General features: G+C 40.3%; 2 protein-coding genes and 1 long non-coding RNA gene across 3 annotated transcripts in view; 1 reads left to right on the plus strand and 2 right to left on the minus strand.

The window, feature by feature from the left end:
• On the minus strand, positions 1-12,108 carry CZH5orf34 (chromosome Z C5orf34 homolog). The gene is made up of 12 exons (XM_072359717.1): positions 11,887-12,108; positions 11,544-11,633; positions 8,110-8,756; positions 7,401-7,502; positions 5,788-5,911; positions 4,092-4,183; positions 3,796-3,865; positions 3,336-3,506; positions 2,278-2,366; positions 1,382-1,474; positions 972-1,012; positions 1-580 (listed from the first exon to the last, which is right to left on the minus strand). The coding sequence occupies exons 1-12, from the start codon at positions 12,079-12,081 to the stop codon at positions 396-398; spliced, it is 1,899 nt and encodes a 632-aa protein (XP_072215818.1). The 5' UTR covers positions 12,082-12,108; the 3' UTR covers positions 1-395.
• Positions 11,036-16,384, plus strand: LOC140264170 (uncharacterized). Its single transcript, XR_011906007.1, has 3 exons — positions 11,036-11,148; positions 12,260-12,352; positions 16,296-16,384. It is a non-coding gene; the product is annotated as an uncharacterized lncRNA (long non-coding RNA).
• PAIP1 (poly(A) binding protein interacting protein 1) overlaps positions 14,854-20,744 on the minus strand; it is a 19,669-nt gene continuing 13,778 nt past the window's right edge. Inside the window, exons 10-11 of the mRNA XM_072359719.1 lie at positions 20,528-20,621; positions 14,854-16,359 (exon numbers count right to left, since the gene is read on the minus strand). Of these exons, the coding sequence (XP_072215820.1) occupies positions 16,266-16,359; positions 20,528-20,621 (188 nt within the window). The 3' untranslated portion in view covers positions 14,854-16,265. The remainder of the gene's footprint in view (positions 16,360-20,527; positions 20,622-20,744) is intronic.

Raw genomic sequence — 20,744 nt, forward strand, 5'->3', positions numbered from 1 at the left:
GAAGACGTGTTTTATTAGAAAGCAATAAATAAGAACCGCTTGGGCGAGTTTTTACGCTATCCAGTACTTCACTACTTGGTGCAAACTTCTGAACAGAAGGACGCTTTTTCTGTTAAAACTTCCCCTCCTCGCCCACCGTCATTTGAGCAACTCGTAGCAGGTCTGTCCCGCAGTGAAGTTACACCGTTACAGCGGGCGCTCAGGACGCTCCTACGCTTCAAACTAGCACTGCCAGAGCAGCTCCGCCACATTCACCATCACTCTGCCCATTCTCAACACAGCGCACAGGGCAGCTCAGGCCACATTAAGCTGCATCAGCCCGTCCCTCCCCGCAGCACACACAGGTCTGTTCAGACAGCGGGGACGGTGCCTGGGCAGGGGCGCTCCAAAGGCCTTCACTTCCCAGCTCTAGCAAGAAGAGAGTCAATGTCTTGAATTATTCTAGAGGTATTTTGCAGAGCCTCCAAAACGTGTCCTTCGCCCATTTCCTCAGCATCGGGCCCACTTTCCGTTTCTCTGACAGACGGACTGCTTTTTGACGCAGACGTCCCTTCCAGAACATTGCTATTATCCAATAGAACTGGCATTACTTAGTTAAGAAAAATTCAGTCTTCCACCAATATGGATAACAAAAAAAATCTTCTCTGTATCTTAACCACCATTCTGCATTACAGAGGCTCACATTTTACACCGCAGTAGTTAAAACTGAAACACTAAAACATCTATAGCCATTATCTAAGGCTTCTGCTTACCTGACAGATACTTCACAAATGAAACTTTTGATGTCATATACTGGAGTTTGTGACTTCATATGAGACTTCAAAAGGTAATTTTCGGAAGCAGGTAAAGCAATAAAAGGAGTTGAATACTGAACAGAGGGCCTCTGATGTCCTAAAAAGGCAGCTCTGAATACAGAGGTGAACTTCATTTGAGTATGAGCGTGAAAATGCTCATAGCTTTCAAAAGGATACAGTTAAATCTCTGTATTTTTTCAAGCTCAGCTTCAGCAGACCTGTCCAAGAAAATAAAGGTTATTATTTACAATATTATCTAAAAATCTTCTCAACCATGTTTCTGTACATCAGATTTTAACAGTTTCTCAGAAATATTCAAGAAGTAGAGAATTTCAAGTGGAAAAAAAAAAAAAAAGACACAACAAAAATGTATTTTTTTTTCTTCTCATCAATCATTACTTAATATTAATTGATAATTGAAAAAATCAGGGCTCAGCTCAATAAACAGATTCCTTCCTGTATGTAAGTACAAACACACACATATACTTGTTTTATCGGCTACCTTATCTGCTCTAAAATGCATAACAAGTGCAAATGTGATCAGTTAGTGTTATTTAAGGTCATTTATTTAGCACAAAAATGAGTACCAATTTCCTTCAGTCACAGCGTGTGTAGTAAATTCAGGAGCCTCCTTGCTTTCATGCAAACTTCTGCACCATCCTATTACTGTTCTGATGTACCTACGTTAACATGAAATTTGACACACAGTAGTTATTTAGATGAGAAATGCAAACTCTACTAATTCAAGATATGTCCCCCCACTCTGCAAAAAGTATTAAGAAATAAGCCTGGATTTGAAAGAAAAAGCCATGACTGAAAATCAAGCTTTTCCTCTGATTCTTTCCCTTTTTAAAATTTGCTTTAATTTTTTCCCCCAATTATACCCTTAACATTTAAATCTACACTAGAGCTATTACATAGCTACGTCATGCTATTTTCTCCATTCTAGAGAAAATGGTAACAAAGCCGTCCGATCTGTAATGAACAGTATACAAACATTAATTTGTGTGTGGGCATCGGCTTGCTAAAATGCAGTGCAGCAAGGTTCGGATGATTCCCATAATGAGGCTGTAAATAGAGCAAGTGGATTAGGGAAAGCAGCATGTAGGTGGAGCTCAGTGTCTGTAATGAAGCAAAAATTGGATTAAGCACTACTCCAGCTCTACATGCCAGCTTCATACAGCACAAACACTTATTTATTTTGCTTACCCACTGATTTAAGTGCCAAGTTGTAGCTCTAGTTCAAGGCTTTGTTTTTTTTTTTTCCAAAGACACAACACTGCTATAGTGATTACACTGGAATGCCCATATACAGTAATCCTGAGCCATCCCGGTCTCACATCTTTCCAGATATGTGTTATTTATCATTACAAACTTGGGCAGGTTTCCCCCCCACCACGTATTTCCAGTAACAATCATTTCTTCATATAAAAGGGTTTGCTTAAAACTGTTTGCTATTTCACTTCGTTTAGATTACTTATACCTTTCATAGATTCCAGGATGCCTGATTTGGATTAGCTGCTGTACCCCATCAGGAGTAGTTAATTTACACCAGCCTACATCTTCGTTCACCTTAGGAAAGAAAATAATTATGCTGCAGTCTGAAGAAGAAGTAAAGGACAGTAATGCCATTTGCTATTTAAGCTATTAACTACATGTGAGCATTGCTCTTTAAACATTTGGAGTGTGCTTTTTGATAAGGACAGGATTTCTTACAGCCTGCTATCACAAACATAGGGGAGGGCAGAAGAAAAACCTGCCATGTCCCAACACTGTTTTTCATGCTGTTTGAGAGTAAATTACTTCTAAAACTCTGGAGGGATGTTTCCAGATCTGTATTATTTGCAGCTCTTCCTACCTTCATCGCTACTGAGTGTAAAGACTTTGGCTCCATCACATCACACAGTTATTGCTCTTTCGGCAAGCTGAGTATTATATTTATTTTGTTTATATCCTCAGGCCCTTTAACATCTTTTTTTGTGGTTAGTCATCTCAGAGTAAAAGAAAAGACATGGACGCCAAAAAGCCTGAGGAGTTAACTCTGAATTCTGCTGTGATGTAATTTTCTCTGTTGTGCACAAGTCAACATAATCCCTCTTACTGCAATATTAAACAAATCTAAAATTTTATGCAAAAATATTTAGGTGCATGTCCACAAAATTGCTCCTCTGAGTGATTTTTTCACTGTCCATTTATGCAGTTATGAACAACCCAAAATAACAGCAACAACAGGAAAAAAAATACCAGTCCCTTCTTTCACCAATTTGAGCGGGCTCTTAAAAGGATAAAGTTGCACTTATCTCCTAGGCACGAACCATGCCCTAAAATATTTTTCCTCCTCAGTTTCTGAGTAAATGTACCAGCTTGAGAGTAAGCCATCGTGGAAAATTGCACCGAATTATGACTCTCTCAAAAGACCCCGGCTTGTATTGCATAGACATCACATCTTTTATCTTCTTCTTTTTATTTTTTTTCCCCTCATTTGTTTTATAATTACCACTTCTAATGAAGATTCTTAAGAACAGTTATTTCTTGAGTTACCTGAATCTTTGTATAGCAAGAGCTGAGATCCCAGACCATATTCAAGGAGATCCCATCGCAAAAAGCAGCATGGACTTTATGGTCTGAGTATACAAGAAGTCTCCCTATGCCTGGGATAATCTTCTCAGCCAGCAAAACTGGCAACATTTCTCGTCCATCTGTCTCAGGTACCTCGAGCCAAACAAATTCATTAAAAATAATGAGGAAACGTTACTTACATAATTAAAGTTGTCTGTATCTTTCTGAGATTTTCACGTTTTCCTAGGCAACATGTATCTTCCTTTATCAGTTAATTGCTTTCTGCTTCAGCAGTACAAATCAACACTGCATGCTTTTGGTTCCCAAATCTTTTCATCTTTGGTTATAGGATCTGATTACCACCATTCCCTCTAGTCTAGGTCCTGTACCCCATATAGTCATCTTTGTAACGCAAAAAGTTTATAAATCTACAGCTACATACCATCTTCCAGCAGCAGAGATGAAAGTTGTGAATTAATGATAGCTTAGTCTTGTAGCAGTACTGAAGCATTCTGAGGAAGAAAAGAAACACAACATAAAATATTAAGCATTCTGTTCTTACTGTATTATCTCCTCCACAGCTGTGACCTTCATTCTGTAAGTTACAGATGTTTTCTTTGCTCTTATGAATTTATTTGGTTTTTACACTTAACAACCAAGTACATAATACATGTAATTGTAATTACTGTCCTCTCAGAGTCAGAGGATCAAAAATAAAAAGAGAAAAAAATAACTTACTTGATTGCTTCAGTAATAATGGAAGATATAGAGTACTGACTTCCTGGAACATCAGGAGGTAGACTATTTACTGAATACATCTTTTCTTCTCTCTGCAGTAAAGAGCAGAAGGAACATTAGTTATTTATAGAGGCACTGTAGCATGGAAAGAGTATTTATAAGCTTGAAAGATAAGGAAAGACCAGAACCCAGCAGGATCCTTTAAATCCAGTTCTGTAAAAAGACACATTCAGTTTCCATGCACTCAGTAAGGACCAAGGACTTCTTTTACCAGAGAGGAAGTTGACTATAAGTTAATTACTAAGTAACTAAGCTTTACTACAAGAAAGAAACCAGCTTCAAAGAATTCAACATTAATCCTTAATGCTGCTTTAAAAATATAAACACCCAAGCCTGAGGACATGCACTTAGACATGCATTTATATTTAATAAACAGAGGAAAAAAAATTCAATGATAAAGTTAAGAAAGAGAAGCGGAATAAAAGCCACGCTGAAGAAGCTTATCACTGTAAACAATGAAGGATTTCTGCTACTATTCTTACAGAAATCTTTTGGTCATATTTAACATACTAATCAACCCTCTATTTTTTATTATTATTTTTCCTATTTCCCTTTTCACCTAAGTAAAGAAGTCTAGGCCAGTAAGCATGGCTATCACTGGACACTAAACATTATTTTATGGATCAGAAGAGATTGAAGGACTGTTGCATCTCCTTCCTGACTGTCAAATGTTTACTGACCCTACTAGGAAAAAGGAACACATTTCACCACGTGTAGATGGACTTGCAGGTATCATCTTCAGTGAGGTGCCACAGTTCTCCCTCAATTTCCAGTAATTCTCCTTACCACACTGCTCAGACTTGGATATATCCATATATGTATATATTTAATATATATATTTTTTCCAAATAGATCTCATTCAGCAGGATTACAACAGTTAAGGGTGGCAGAATGTTAAACCTGTGCCTTCATAAAGATACAGCCTCACCATGCATACCCCTTCATTAGCCCAAACACTGATTAGAATATCTCAGCTACTGACTGGATTCAAGTACTGCCCACTCTTCTCCAGCACAGGAACTCCGATGCAAAAATAGCAGATTATTACATTTCTGTGCATCTTTGCAGCCACATGCAATAAATTACATTAAGAACTGCATAAGTACCTCAGAGTACCTACTCTGCAAAACTTAATAACAGGCAATCAGTACAGCCATAGAGAGGCAAAACCATTTCTCCCACATTGAACTGCTGGTCTTTGGCAAGGACTGAGCAGAACCACAAAATGTATGACTCCAAATAGTACGATACTGCAAGAAAAAAAATACTTAAAACTTTTTTATTTTAAAAAGATTGAACTCTAATTAATACTAGATTAAAAAGCAAACTTACTGATACTAGTGAAAATTAGATACTATAGCATCTCACTACAATATTACTCGGGCTTGTGAAATAAATATTACAATGCTAGATATTTTTCTTATTCTGCCTACAGCCAATGAAAATACAGTCTGCAACTGAAGGAACAATCTAGTTCTTTGCATGACAGATTGCTTGATTCATTTGTTACAGTACTCAGCTGAACAACAACATAGTTTTCACTACAGACTGCATACCCAAGTGTCTTAAAGCAAATGCTAAATTGATGCTAAATTGAAGGAATTCAGAACATATTTTTGAACAGTTTTATTTCTACCTTTTTTATTCCTTTCTGGATTGCATAATGTACAAAGTAGTTCCCCAAAAAGTCTCCTTCTGACTTGAGAAGTGATTCATCACCAGGATAAATTTCTGTGATGTTTCTTCTGCCATGGATAAATCTAAGAGAAAGAAAACAGGTATTTAACAAGTACTTAAAATACTCCATCGACAGAAAATGTAGGTTAGTAAACTTCAAAGACACTGTGAACACTTTTTCAGTCTTTCCCAAGCAGTAACTTGTACCAGTTGTTTATATCAGACAGGTGATGAGCACTACCAGGTTCTGTTTTCATGGGCTGGAGGTTGGTACAGGATTAGCATCAACAGACCAAACAGAGCTTTTTCAGTTGAGGTATCTCACAGGGGTTCCTCAATGTCTTTGCCACTGGCCCCAAAACACAGCAATGCTAAAGAGAGAAAAAAAACACTCTTTCTCTGTTGGACCAGCTCTAATTGGTATACATGGGGAAAAGACATGTACGACTGAATGCTTTCCAAACAACCTGAAATCTTCATTTACATTGCACCTACTTTTTTCTTTCTTTCTTTCTTTACTAAAATCATCAGTCTTTTTCTTGTGATTGATATTCTGAAGCCTAAAACTCGTTTAATGATTCAGTTGCGCAACAGTGCGGCCAGGTGCCTGGATTTCAGTAATTACAGTACTGAAAAATCACACACACACAGAATCACAGAATGACCCGGGTTGGAAGGGACCTCAAGGATCATGTAATTCCAACCCCCCTGCCTGGCAGGGCCACCAAACATATGCCTTTACTAGATCAGGTTGCTCAGAGCCCTGTCCAACCTGGTCTTGAACACCTCCAAGGACGGGGCATCCACAACCTCCCTGGGCAGCCTGTTCCAGGACCTAACCACTCTCCTAGTAAAGAACTTCCCCCTAACATCCAACCTAAATCTTCCCTCTTTTAACTTAAAACCATTTCCCCTTGTTCTGCTACTATCAGCCCTTTGAGATCAAAATTTGGGAATTACAATGAAGGAAAAAAAAAAGAGCATGGGGAGAAAGATTAAAGCTTTAAAGACTTCTAAATTCTGATAGCAACGATGGCACTTTCAAAGTTTGCAGAGCAGACCAGAAAAGCTTATTTCACAAAAGCTGTTATTTAAAAAACAGACAACAAAATTAAAACCAGGCGGACAAACTCATTTGTAGGAAAACATAGAATTCAGTAGAATTCAGCTCCCTGCAACATATGAGTTGCATCGGTCACTACAACAACTGTCTATAACATGTGAAGACTTGAGCTCTGAGGTGAGTGCTGTAGTTTGCAAAGAAGTCAAGCAACTGCCAGTGAAGTCTGTGGCAGTTACAGCTGTTCAGTTAAGCCTCTAAGAAATTAGATCACTACTTTATTAGCCACAAACATTATTTCAAGCTCTGTTTTAGGCATACCTACTTTCAGACCTGGAACTACGCTGTAAAACGTGAAGCCCAGTGTACAAACAAACAGCAGAAATGAACATAAACTTACATAAAGACAGCACACCATTTATCCAAGAGTTGCAAAGGAATGAAGTAAGACACTGCACTTTAATGTTTAATTCCCATACAAATGAAGATGAAAAGGTAGACTGCCTTCATACCTATAAAAAACACCATTGCACCATACAATGTGAATTAGCTGAGGGTATGGATACTTCTCAGAATCTTGATTCTTTTGTAGAAAGAAGTCACAGAAACTCCACCTGTAAAAAATACAGTAAAAGCTGCAGTAAAATTCAACTTCTTTTTTTCCCCTTTTTTTCTCTTCTGGCATTAATTTCTGTATCCTAAATAGGAACATCATCCTTCTAGATCAAAACAGATACATGCACATCTATTCAGAAGAAAATAGGCCACACATTTTAAATGCCCTCTGGTTCCTTAGTTATGCATGTTAGTGACTAAACTCAATTTCTCAAGCCTACCATGAAATTTTCAATTATTTTTAGCAGTGCTGACAGAGAATAGATTTCACTGGCTCGCTTCAGAATTACCTTCTCAAAAATGAGAAAAAGCAAACAAGCAAAATCCTCAAACCCACACAGTGCTGTTTTCAGTACTCTCATTTACAAAGCAGGTCAGAAAATGTGTTTTTCCCTCTGGACTAATTACTCTTCAGATATCACTGAAGGATAACAATGTTGGTTTGACAGAAATCATGTTCTGAGAAGTTCCTAAAAAAATAATATGATGCAGTGCTGAATGTTTTGTATCTTATAGCTAGGTATCAATTGTTTTGCTAAAGGTTGAAGCCCATACTTGTAGAATTAGAAACATATGTTAATAATTAAGACAAACAGTACAAGTTACCTATGTAAATGCGGTGCTCTGCAGCTGACTGGCAAAGCTGCAGGCAAACGAGACACTGCTTTGTATGCTTTGGGGTCTGTTAGAACATCTGCTCCTATAGATGCGTGGTTACTTTCATCACAGGTCTTCAGTATGTTCTGAGCAGTATGCAAGTTGTAGCACATTAATGCCAATGACAAAGGGTATTTCCATTCTTCTGGGCATGAGGAAACAGACCAACGCTGTGTAACCCACGTGTATTCAGAAGAACAGTTTGTAGAAAACAAAGGAACTCCACCTCTGTCTCTCTGGTTGTTTGGTTTGGTTGCTTCTCTGTATTCACCTTCAGTGTGACCATCTTCACTGTTTTTATAATCACTTCTCATTTGTTTTGATGACATTTCTGGAACAGGATTTTTACTTGATTTTCCGGACTGATCTTTGGTTTTATAGTTGCTGTTCTTTGGAGAGAAGTGTGAGGATGCTGCAAATGGTTGGCTGACTTTACATAAGAACTCCACAGTAAATTCTTGCTGCAATTCTGACAGGTAAAGGTGGGCATAGCCATCTACTGATGAGATCTTCACACTGCCATCCCCTATGCATCTTGTCAGATCAGCAGTCACAGGGTCAGGCCATCTAACTTCTAAGATATCGCTGAAAATAATCTAATACAAGATAAAGGATTGGAATGAGCTGTAAGATAAAATGATGTTACTTGCCAGAAATTACAATGGAGGAATTATTCATTCCTCCTGCAATCTAATGTACAGCAATAAATTTTACTCTGTATTTATTTGTATACATGAACTCAGAACATCTGTTCTTCGTATCATCTTCCCTCAGTTCCAGCAGGACTCCATCTAGCAAAAAGCTTGTAATTTAATATCTATCCATACAAACTATAAAGATTCATGACTGACTGACCAGGTACAACTACCCACTGACAGCAGGTATTTCTGTTTCAAACTGCTTCTTAAGAAATACTTAAGTTACAGTTATTGCTAAGATGCAGAAAGGATGTACTTCTGGAGAAGCACTTGAAATATAATAAAGGTTCTAGAATCCTACAATACAGCATTTGAGAAGCCTGAAAATAATAATAATAATAAAAAAAAAAGATAGCAAAATAGCCTCATCTACTCCAGTGATACTGTGATATTGCAGCTTGCTGCCTTGGTTGGCAGCTTTATCCAAAATAAATGTGAAGCATTTTCACAGTGTATGTCCTTGTGCTTTACTTCCTACAAAGACAAAGCAGATGAGTCTCAGAAGTGATTCCAAACAAACACTGCATCCCCCTCAATCCCCAGATTACAGCTTTGTCCAGAGAGGGCATAACAGTTAGATACAGTTTAAAAAATACAGCAACTACGTTCTGAAAATAGAAAACTCTGTCCAGAGTGCTTTTCATATGCAAGTTCTCCTCTAAAAGGACCCATTTCCCCCCGTGTTGTCCTAATGACGGATCACTCCACAAAAAACATTTAGCCTGCTCCTATTTGGTAAATCACAGGCTCCTAAACTAAAAAAAGAAGCAGAGAATATTCATGCTCCTAATCATACGTTTCATTCCAGTTTAATTAACTTTGCCTCACTCCACTATCCTGGATTAGTCTGGGACAGAGTTAACTTTTTCCCCAGCAGCTGGTGTGGTGTTGTGTTTTGGATTTAGGATAAGAAAACAACTGATCACACCCCAGTGTGCTGCTGCTGAGCAGCGCTTACACAGAGCCAAGGATGTCTCAGCTTCTCACACTGTCTGGTCAGCGAGAGGCTGGGAGGGAGACAGAAAGAGGGTCCTCTGCTAGAGGACTGGTGGGCATCAGTCAGCAGGCAGCCATCGACTGCATTATGCACCACTTGCTTTGTGTGCTTTTTAATACCCTGCAACCTTTTTCTTTCCTATCAAGTTGTCTGTACCTCAAACAGTGAGTTTTTCCTTTCCCCCTCTGCCATTCTCTCCCTCATCCCCTTGTGGGGAGCAGCCTGTAAATGGCCACATGGTGCTGAGCTGCCAGCAGGGTTAAGCCACAATACTCAAATCACATAAGGAGCATACATCAGCCCAGCGCTGGAAATGGACAGAGTACATTAAACATGAAACATGGCAACGTACAAGCAGGGTGAGAAAGTACGCTGATGATGAGAACTGGTTGTAAAGGACAGCAAAAAGATCTGCCCTCAGAAAACCAGGTGGACTGCTCAATAAGGCTGCAGATAAAAATTCGTTGGAGCTAAATGTAATGCAATATAAATGAGAAAGCAACCCTAACTTTTACATACAAAACCATGGGCTATGACCTATTACCACCAGGAATGAGTTGTTGTTGTCATGACTGATAACTACACAAAAGCATACTCTCTGATAGCAGAATACTGAACATTAGAAATGCCTACGAAAGGAACTAGAGTATATTTATGGTTAACATGCATGTTCATAATTAAGCGCAGCTCTAGACAGACCTCACAGATGTCACCCCTTGTCAAGCTTCCTAAAGCTGAAGGTGGTCATTGTAGCCAAAAACAGCCTAGGAGGGTTATACTGTTTCAAATTTAAGCACAAGTGAAGTAAAACAATATAACTGTGGATGTGGCCTAGTGAAAACAGTACTGCCCGTAGCAGCCACAGGCCTTTGGCTAACTACTCTTCCTGCTCACTCTGACAAGGCCTCAGCTGGCCGATTTAGGCCAGTAACCCCTCATTGCGAGATCCTGCTGCGAGTACATGGCAGCTGGTAAATGCTATCTCTTATTATTCTGCACAGCCTAAGAAAGGCCTTGAAGACATGCACTTGTTGAAAACACAGACCACAGAACAATAACTGATGATAAACAGCAGACACTAAACCAAGGAGAAAAAAAAAAAGCACAGTAACACATGAGGCAGGTGTGGCTCTGGAAAGCTACTCCTCTGCATCCTGAAGCAGGAACAATTAGAAACTGAGAGGAAAGTCAGCCATCTTCTGTGAGAAACTGCGCGTGGCGAAGGTGGGAGGTCACCCACTGCTGCACACCATGGAGCATCAGTGCGAGCACCGTGCGCATCTGGAAGGAGAGGTAAGGCCTGATGGGGAATTGTGATGGGACAGCTGGTAGCCCTTCATTGCAAGGCATTTCAGGGGATTTTACCTGCACAATTTTTCATGTCAGGAAAGTAACAACATATAAGATAGTTCGTTCTATCAGATGTGAAATATTTGGGGTTTTAGAGCAAGTAAGATCTGTGCTGTTCAGCTCAAGGGATGCACGGGCCTGTGGGTGAAGGATGAAGTAAAATTTACACCTGTAACTTAAAACGTCTGTAGTGCAACCGAGTTAGCAGCACAATTAGCAGACTGCACTCCGAGGGCAGGAAGGCCCCAACCCATACGGGTGTGCGGAGTCAGGCGGGCACCGCTTGTCACAGCTGGGGAAGGTCCGTGTACAGGGGGAACGTGTGTAGAAGAACTTACTCTTTTTCTTTCTGGGGTTATAATACGAGAAGGTAAATACGGCCGAGAAGAAAACGAGTTCCGGAAATCGAGAGCTCGCAGAACTTGCTCCTAATTAAATAAGAAAACAGAAATAAAACTGTAGCATCACCGCTTTCCTACGCAGCCGAAGCCGTCCGGCACAGCGCAGGCGCTCCCGTTCCGGAGCCGCTCGGAGCAGCGCTCACTGATCCCGCAGCGCGGCCGGAACGCGGCCTACTCGCAGGCACTGGCCGCCTCCGCAGCCGGCGGGTCGCTTTTTGGTTTTGTTTTTTTTTCACCTGCTTCCCCTCCCCGAGGGCCGGAGCCCCCGGCCGTCACGTACCCTGTAGGCACTGATGACGAAGGGGACCCGCTGGCGGGTGCTCTCCGCCGGCTGCAGCGGGTGGGCAGCGGCGGGCAGCGGCTCTTCGTACAGGTACTCGGAGCCGCAGGGGGACAGCAGCAGGCGGGCCCCGTCCGCGTAGTGCACTTCCACCGAGTCGTCCCCATAGAGCACCATCAGCCGTTCCGCGGCCATGGCCCAGGGCTGCGCGGGGCGGCGGGAGCCGGAGGCGGGCGGCGGGGCGGGCCGCCGAGCAGCGCCCTCCCTCCCTGGCACGCCGTGGGGAGTAGCGGCCTGCTGCCACGGCCGCTCCGCTGGTGCGCGTGTGCGGAGCAAAGCGGGTCTTTCTAAGCGGTGTTTATATTTTCTCGAGGTTTGCTGCCTGCTGCACCGAGTCTCCATGCTCGTGTCTGCACTCAGTCTGGGGAAGACAGGACAGTGCTACGTGCTAATTCATCCAAACGTGGTGAGAAGTGCTCAGAAAAGGCATGAATTGGAACAGAAATGGCTCCTGAAAAGGAAGCTATTACCGTGTAATGCAGTAGTTCTGGTTAAAATACAGAAATGAAAATGGGGTGCCCAGCCTATATGGGAGTAGAGGAGAAACACAGATCTGTCAGAGCATGTGCAGAGGAGGGCCACAAAAATGATCCAAAGGATGGAACACCTCCTGTGAGGACAGGCTGAGGGAGCTGGGGCTGTTCAGCCTGGAGAAAAGAAGGTTGAGAGGTGAACTGAGACCTTTCAGTATCTAAAGTGCAGATGTTAGAAATAAGGGGGCGGGCTGTGTGGTAGGACAAGGGGAAATGGTTTCAAACTAAAAGAAGGGAGGCAGTTTTAAAGCAAACACGTAAAACTTGATAGGACTGCATTATAGTTGAGAAATGCATATTCTAGTTCTGGTTAGTCTTTATTCAGGTTTTATCTGTTAAAATACAAATAATGGTACATCTCTCATGTTTTAAAATATTGGAGAATTTATGCTGGTATAATTTTTTGCTGGCAAATTCAGTGCTGATGTCACAACTCAAAACTTGGTAACTGAAGTAGAGGTGGCATCAGCAACTCAGGAAGTACAAATATGCAGCATCATTCTTGATTTTTGGCTGGAACATCATTTCTCTGTACCTCTATCAATGGAAGGATCTATGACTGAGATGATTTGAACTATAATTGTGTCAAAGAGAAGCAAAGTTGCAAGTTTGAGCTATTACTAATTGAGAGAGTGAGTTCTGTGTAGGAAGGAGGGAAAGGCAGAGCATGGTATGGGAATACCAGTCCCAAGAGAAATAAAAATAACTAACAATGCAGAGCAAGTGTCAGTGAAGCCCAGTGGCACAATGGATGCCATTTGACAATAATGGTGACTGTGCACAATCACGGACACCTGTCTTACTTGATCCAGACTTTTCCTGCAGTGCTACAATCACACTTAAAAGGAAAATTCAAGAAACCTAGTGACCATATTTTCCTAATTAAATAAAGAAGTAGAGCAGTCTTAGCAGAAAGAAATTACTGAGAGTTTCTGAATATGAAACTTATTCAACAGCATAATGGCATGCAAAGCAACACGTCTTGCAGCCCTGTTAGACTTCAAGCAATGTGGGATCTAGTATTAAGCATTTTCACTGAATCACAAAAATCACTCTTTGTCAAGAGTGGCAAATACTGTGCATACTTTCTGTGGTGTGAACTTAACCAGTTGGTCACAAGAGCAATTAAAATTCCAAGAACATTTATTGTCAGAACTGTACATAAAAAGCTGGCTTTGCTTCTCCCCTCATGTTTCCATGCTAATGTTAACTTCATTGGCTTAGCACTGTGCCACAAAGCAAGCATCTTTTTAAAGGGTTGTTCACCCACAAGGTGCCATTCAGATGCCTATAGACAAAAAGCATTTTTACACAGCACACTATTAATTCATAAATGTTAAAACGTAGGTGAAACCATCTTTAAACCCCCGGAGACTCACCTCTATGATACACAGATTGTGGCTACTGCCTGTTAAAAAGTAGTCAGATAAGCAAGTCACCACTTGACTTGTACAATTGTGACTGGTACAGTGCAAAACCCGCTTCCTTCTTCTGCACCCTTACGTCTCACTCCACTGTCAGTAATATGTATTAGACTCCTGTGGGATTTAGGATAAGTAGGAAAGATTGTTGTATGCTTAAGGCAAACACAATATTGTCTTCCTTGCTAAGTAAAGGAGACTAAAAAACAGTTTTTCCTTATTGCGTAAAGCTGTTCTAAAGCTCTCACAAACCTTGTGTACACAGAATTCTTCACCACCTTGAATGGAAGTCCCAATAATCAGCTCTCATTATTTTCCCTGGAAAAACAGAAAAAGCCTATTTTGTAAGCATTGATCTGAATTGCCTAAAATATACAATTCCTAATTCACATTTTTGTACACGATGACTCAGGGTATTTCTTATTTATCATTAGATGTGAGACATACACCCTGTCAGCTTGTTCAGATAGTAAATGTATTCTAGTTTTCATTAAAAAATGCTGTTCAAGAGGTGCACAATTAAACACGTAAGGCAGAGTCCCCTGAAGAAGCTCTTCATTTACTATAATGAATTTTGCAAATCCTTCTTCCTTGGTCACACTACTGAGTATTTCCATTTTCCAGAAGAAATCTGCTTGTAAAGTCATAAAAAGACTGACCTGCGTGTGTGCATAATTTTCTTTGAAAAATTTCAATTAAATCTAGAATGTGTGTTAAGTACCTTCATCTGAAAATGATTTAATTTACACATTTCTGCTTCTTGAGTTTTCATCTAGAGACTCTGAAATGTTAATACACATCTGCTGACCACTACTGTCCTTCTATAAATGTTGTGTCTCATTTGTAAAAGGTAGTCCTCCCTGCGGCTGCTACTTTAAAGAAAAAAAGAACTGTTGCAGGTAGGAAAAATATAGAAGAATCAAAAATCTTTTTTTTTTTTTTTCTTTTTCTTTAAGCAAAAAGGCAAAACAGTGAAAATATAACAAAGGGAACAAAGCTAGTTAAATTTTATTTTCCAAAACTCCAACCTAAATGAACATTTAATAAACACCCAGAAAACAGTGCTCACCGTATTAGCAGACTCACAAGTCATTTAACCAAACGTATTACAGTGAAATATTAACAGAATTATTTACATGCATATTTACAACATGTTCTTTACAGTAGCTACTTTTTGGGAATTATTTCTTTTTTTTTCTTTCTTTTTTTTTTTTTTTTTTTTTTTTTGGTAAGGGGTTCTACTTAGTCTAACCAGAAACAGGTAACAAGAAACAGTACAACTGAGTTTGGCAACAACAGCAACAATGGAATATTATAGACTAACATGATTATATTGAGTCAAAAAAGAGCAATCAGCTTCAGAATGTTAACATTTATGAAATACATGAACGTACTCAAACTACAAAATTAAGACAACTTATATAAAATAATTAGAAGAATGGAGAAAATTGCAAGTGTTGCCATAAGGTTAGACATGTTAGATACATTCAAAAATATATCGAGCACTGCACATACTCTTGAGGAGCGTTGGTTAAACCATAACTATATTCATGTTGTCTTGAAGAACACGGCAAATTATTTAAAGGATAGTTTTTGCTTGTAAAAGTTAGAAATAAGCTTATCTGAACCACAGATCTTGAAAGCACCTGACTTATAAAATACAGCTTAGTTTTTCACAATATCCCCATATTTCATGTTAATGTGTCCAGACCTCACACAAAAAAGGGAAGAAAGAAACAAAGAAAAAAAAATAAAAATAAAAGTGTGTGTGTGTGTATATATATATATCCCCACAAAACAACCCACAAAACACAAAATCTTAACAAACTACTTCTCGTGATTCCATGATTGTGATCTACAGAGATAATCTGTATTTGGATCATACTCTACTTAGCAATAAAAAAAGAAAAGCAACAAAACAAACAAAAACAACAACAAAAAGGATTTCTGGTATATGGCAAAAGGGAATGGAGAGTTCTACTGCATATTAGAATAAGCAAGCAATTAAAAGATCAAATTGTTTTTCTCCTTTTTTCCACAAGGGAAATTTCATGGGACAGTTCCGCTTTAGTTAAAATTTAACTTCCACTATGATATTTTTAAGATGAATTTTTATTGCAGCCAAAACATTGTCCATATACCTGTACATAAAATAAACTATGATATATACACAACATTTTAAGATACAGGGCATATGATTACAATTTTTGGCAGATTCTGTTTAACAAAAGGGAAACTATCTTTAGTTGTTGGAGAAACTCAACTTTCTTATTTTGGTACAAATGTTTCAATTTATGCATCCCCTTACACTCTAACCATACCTAAACTGCTTTAATAAACATATTTAATATTTATGTGTAACTTCTCACTGTTTTCTCCCATGTTCTGATTCTAGACAGAATTTTTCATACGCTTCTTCAATTTCTGGATCCATCTCATCGTCAATGTCATCAAAATACCTACAGAAAAAACACAACACCAAAAGTAAGTTCAATTATACACTTTCAGCAACAGTATATTGGTAGTATCTTGATAGATAAGGAAGTATCTTGGATGACAAAGCGGGTAATACAATGTTAAACAACTTCTTTCCAAAATTTCCCAATGAACTTGTGCTATTCTTTTTGAAAAAAGGCTAATTAGCACCATCTTCAGTTAGTCAGCATCCTAGTTCAAACACTGCATCAACTACCTTGTTTGCACGTGAGCTGGAAAGTTATTATATGGCCAACCTATACTCTGATTTGCTGATACACATACAAAGGCAAATTCATCTCTCTTTTGCATTTGTGTTATAGTACCTTTTATTAAATCATATCCTGCCACTTTTTTTTTTTTTTTTTTTTTTTTTTTTTTTCCAGGAAAGACCTGCTATATTTAGGCCAGAGAAAAGACTGGATTCCATTAGTAATGATCACTACTGCAGAGAGTGAAGACTACTGGAGTTTCAAAACAGCACCTAAAGTGCTGAAAAAGCTTTCTTTCTCCCCACAGGAACCAGGAAGACCATGGAACACGATCTCCTGGAAGATATGTAAAGGCACATGTGAGCTGAGGAGGTGATCTGAGACAGCCAGCTCAGCTTCACCAAGGGCAGATCATGCCTGATCAGTGTGGTGGTCTTCTACGATGTAATCAGAAGACAAATGAGGGGCAACTGATGTTGTCTCCCTAGACTCCTGCACGGCATTTGACATGGTCCCACAACACACCCTCATATCAAAATTGTAAAGTTATGCATTTGAAGGGTAGGCTATGCAGTGGAAAACAAACTGGGAGGATGATTGTAGCCAGAAGGTTGTGGTCTCCCTAGACTTCTGCAAGGCATTTGACATGGTCCCACAACATACCCTCATCTCAAAATTGGAAAGCTGTGCATTTTAAGGGTAGGCTATCCAGTGGAAAACAAATTGGTGGTCTGCTTGTAGCCAGAAAGTTGTGGTCAGTAGCTCTATGCCCAGGTGGAAGCCAGTAATGAGTGGTCTCCCTCAGGAATCCACCTTGGGACTTGATCAGTAACACACAGTGAGATTCTGTGCAAGTCTGCAGATGACACCATTTGAGCAGTGTGATTGATATGACAAAAGGAAGAGCTGTCACTCAAAAGGACCTTGACAAGCTTCAAAGGGTTCAACACGGCCAAGTGCAAGGTATTGCACTTGGGTCATGGCAATCCCAGACATGTACAGCCTGGAAGAAGAAGTAATTGATAGTAGCACTGCACAGAAAGGCTTGGGGGTTCTAGAGGACAGAAGGAGGGATACAAGCCAGCATGGTGTGCTTGCAGCTGGAACGCCAACTGTATCTTGAGCTGCACCGAGGAGCCTGAGTGAGCCCTCAGGTAATTTACAAATAACGCCATGTTGTAAGGAAGCGTTGATGTGCCTGCACATACAAAGACCCTACAGAGGGATCTAGATAGGCTGGACTGATGAGCTGAGGCCAGCTGTGTGGGGTTCAACAAGATCAAGTGCCAAGTCCCACACTTTGGTCATAATAATGCCATGCATGACAACAGGCTCAGAGCAGAGTGGCTGGAATACTGCAGAGGAAAAGGTGTTGGGGGAATTAATCAGCAGACAGCCAAACATAAGTGTCATAGTTTTGTGGTGTTGCTGTCAATATTCCACATCATAACATCATGTGCAGTATGGATCATTCATGCTCCAGTTCCGTAGAATGGCAGCGTCCCGGGTGCTCAGCTCTCGGAGAAGAACTACATATCCCAGAGGACGCTGCGGCCAGAGATAAGTCACGGGAGGAGGACATATATAATCTCACTCCCAGGCTGGAACTCTCTCTCTCTCTCTCTCTCTCGGACTCTCAGGGAGTGAGAAGCATTCCTGCCGTGTCACCTAGACTTCACAGTAGGCCCCTCAGTTTTCGGGGACTCTCTCTCTCTGTTTTGTTCGATTTATTAGCCTCAATCATTGTATTCCGATATGTTTAGTAAAATAAGTTTTCCTCCTTAGATTGCTGCCATTATTTTCCCTTTCTTTCCGGTGCCCCGGCAGGGGAGGGAGGGGAGGCCCTACGGGGCGGCTGCCCTGTCACGGATACAGGTAAATCTAGGTAACCCGTGACAATAAGCCAGCAGTGTACCCAGGTGGCCAAGGTGGCCAATGGCATCCTGTCTTATATCAGAAGTAATGTAGTCAGCAGGAGTAAGGAGGTAATCATTCCTCTGCACTTGGCTCCAGTAAGGTTATACCTCAAGTACTACATTCAGTTTTGGGCTCCTAACTACAAGAAAGCCTGGGAACATGTCCAAAGAAAGGCATCAGTGCTGTAAGGGGTCTGGAACACAAGTTTTCTGAGGAGCAGCTGAAGGAACTGGGGTTTTTTTAGCCTGGAGGAGGCACAAGGAAACCTCATCACTGGAAAGGTGGGTGCAGCAGGGTTGGGATCAGCCTCTCCTCCCAAGTAACCAGTAACAGGATGGGAGGTAATGGCCTTAAATTGCACCAGGGAAAGTTCAGATTGGATATCTGGAAAAGTTTCTTCTTTGGAAGAGTGGTCAGGCATTGGAACAGGCTTCCTAGGAAGCCTTCCCAGCTTTTCACTGTCCCTGGTGGTTTTCAAAACCAGGGTAGCTGCCACCACTGAGGGACATGGTTTAATGGGCATGATGGTGAGGGGATGATGACTGGACTAGATGTTCTTAGTGGTCACTTCCAACCTTAATGTTCTAGGAAAATGATTCTTATGAAAAGAGGTGGGACAGCAGGGAGAGGGAGGTGAATATCCCCTTCTAATGTGCCACAGTACTGTGTTCAGGCCCAGGGCCCTCAGAACAAGAAGGATGTGGAGCTATTGGACAGAGGCCACAAAGATGACCAGGTGGCTGGAGCACCTCTCCTATGAAAAAAGCTGAGGGAGGTGGGCTTGTTCAGCTTGTAGGACAAGCAGCTTCAGGAAGACCACATTACTCAAAACAGAGCACATAAACAGGAGGAAGACCAACTTTTTACATGCTTTGATAGTGGCAGAACAAGAGGAAATGCTTTTAAACTAAAACAATAGTGTTTTCCATTAGACACTACGAGAAATTCTTTACTCAGAGGGTGGTGAGGCACTGGAACAGGCTGCTCAGAGAAGTTTTGGATGCTCCATCCCTGGAGGAGTTCAAGGCCAGATTGGCTGGAACCCTGGGTAGCCAGAGGTAGTGGATGGAAACGCTGCCTATGGTAGAGGAGTTGGAACTTTAAAGGTCTCTTCCAAGCCAGGCTATTCTGTATGGGTGGGCATGTAGTTCTTAAAAAGTCAGCAGCTAATGGCAATCACACATCTTATCTGTACTGGGGCCGAAAACGTTTAGTTATACCCCAAATCATGGTAATTGTCAGGGAAATACACAAAAAATAATTTTTTTCTTGAGCATTATGCTTTAAATAATCAGTCCTCTTTTCCTTGTAGCAGTGTAGATGCAGAGATCCCTTTTCTTGGATGAAAGCCCCAAGAAATAGCTGACAGAAGATTGAACTATACATTTGTATAAGCTTTTCTTAAGCTTTCAGCAAAGATGGTCCTGAAGTCAGTTTTCATAAAGGCTGAGTCAGCTCAAGTGCAATTTATTTTAGACCCTATTCTTTCTAGTGGTTTCCAATTAGGTTCTTATAGAACAATATCAGAAAATCAGACTATATTCTCAGCTACTACACTTCCCGCCTTTGCTATGAGACTGCTTTTTGTGTTTTACAAAAAATACTTAAAGCCACGTGACACAGGAGTGCTATTCATGCTTAGGAGAAAAACTTAGCAACCTTCCCTGTGAAAGGCTGAATACTGTCATAATCTCTAGCTATGACATATGCTCAACTCAGGCTGCCTTACAATGCTTGAAACTTAGATACTTCAGTTTTTTTTAAGGCTGAAAAAACCACTGCAAGCAAAGTCTGCACCTGTTCTGAAATAACTGAAACTTCATTACAATATCCAGAAGGATAAATATTTGTTGTGAACTTGTGTGATTGCAAACACCAACATACACCTTAATAAATATTTAACATCTATTGCAAGTTTGAGAAATTATTTAATTTTTTCAAGACTGCATTCTTAAGTTTGAAGAAAGAACAACTAGTATCTACAAAGTTATCTTTAAGAGAGTTATTCTAGAAGTAAACATACATATCTCCAGCTCCTGATAAATCTGTTCCATTTTCTTCATAATCTGGGAACCAATCCTCTCTTTCAAGCAGCTCTTGATATTCTTCTTGGTAATCTGACATAGTAAAAAACCAGATGGAGAGACATATATTGAGATTAGTCCTCTAAATTAACAATAATCTACACAGTTTGAAAGTAGCTTATTTAACAAAACCATAAATTGAATGAAGTAGTAGGG

This window comes from Excalfactoria chinensis, chromosome Z (assembly GCF_039878825.1).
Source record: "Excalfactoria chinensis isolate bCotChi1 chromosome Z, bCotChi1.hap2, whole genome shotgun sequence".
NCBI classification, from domain to species: Eukaryota; Metazoa; Chordata; class Aves; order Galliformes; family Phasianidae; genus Excalfactoria; species Excalfactoria chinensis.

What these genes read in the sequence shown, in the direction of transcription:
- CZH5orf34 (XM_072359717.1), bottom strand. Translation starts at nt 12,081, where the DNA reads ATGGCCGCGGAACGGCTGATGGTGCTCTATGGGGACGACTCGGTGGAA. An exon ending in TCGTCATCAGTGCCTACAGG is followed by an intron (nt 11,634 to 11,886) that starts GTACGTGACGGC and finishes TTATTTAATTAG; the next exon opens with GAGCAAGTTCTGCGAGCTCT. An exon ending in AAAAATACAGAGATTTAACT is followed by an intron (nt 581 to 971) that starts GTATCCTTTTGA and finishes AAGTAATGCCAG; the next exon opens with TTCTATTGGATAATAGCAAT.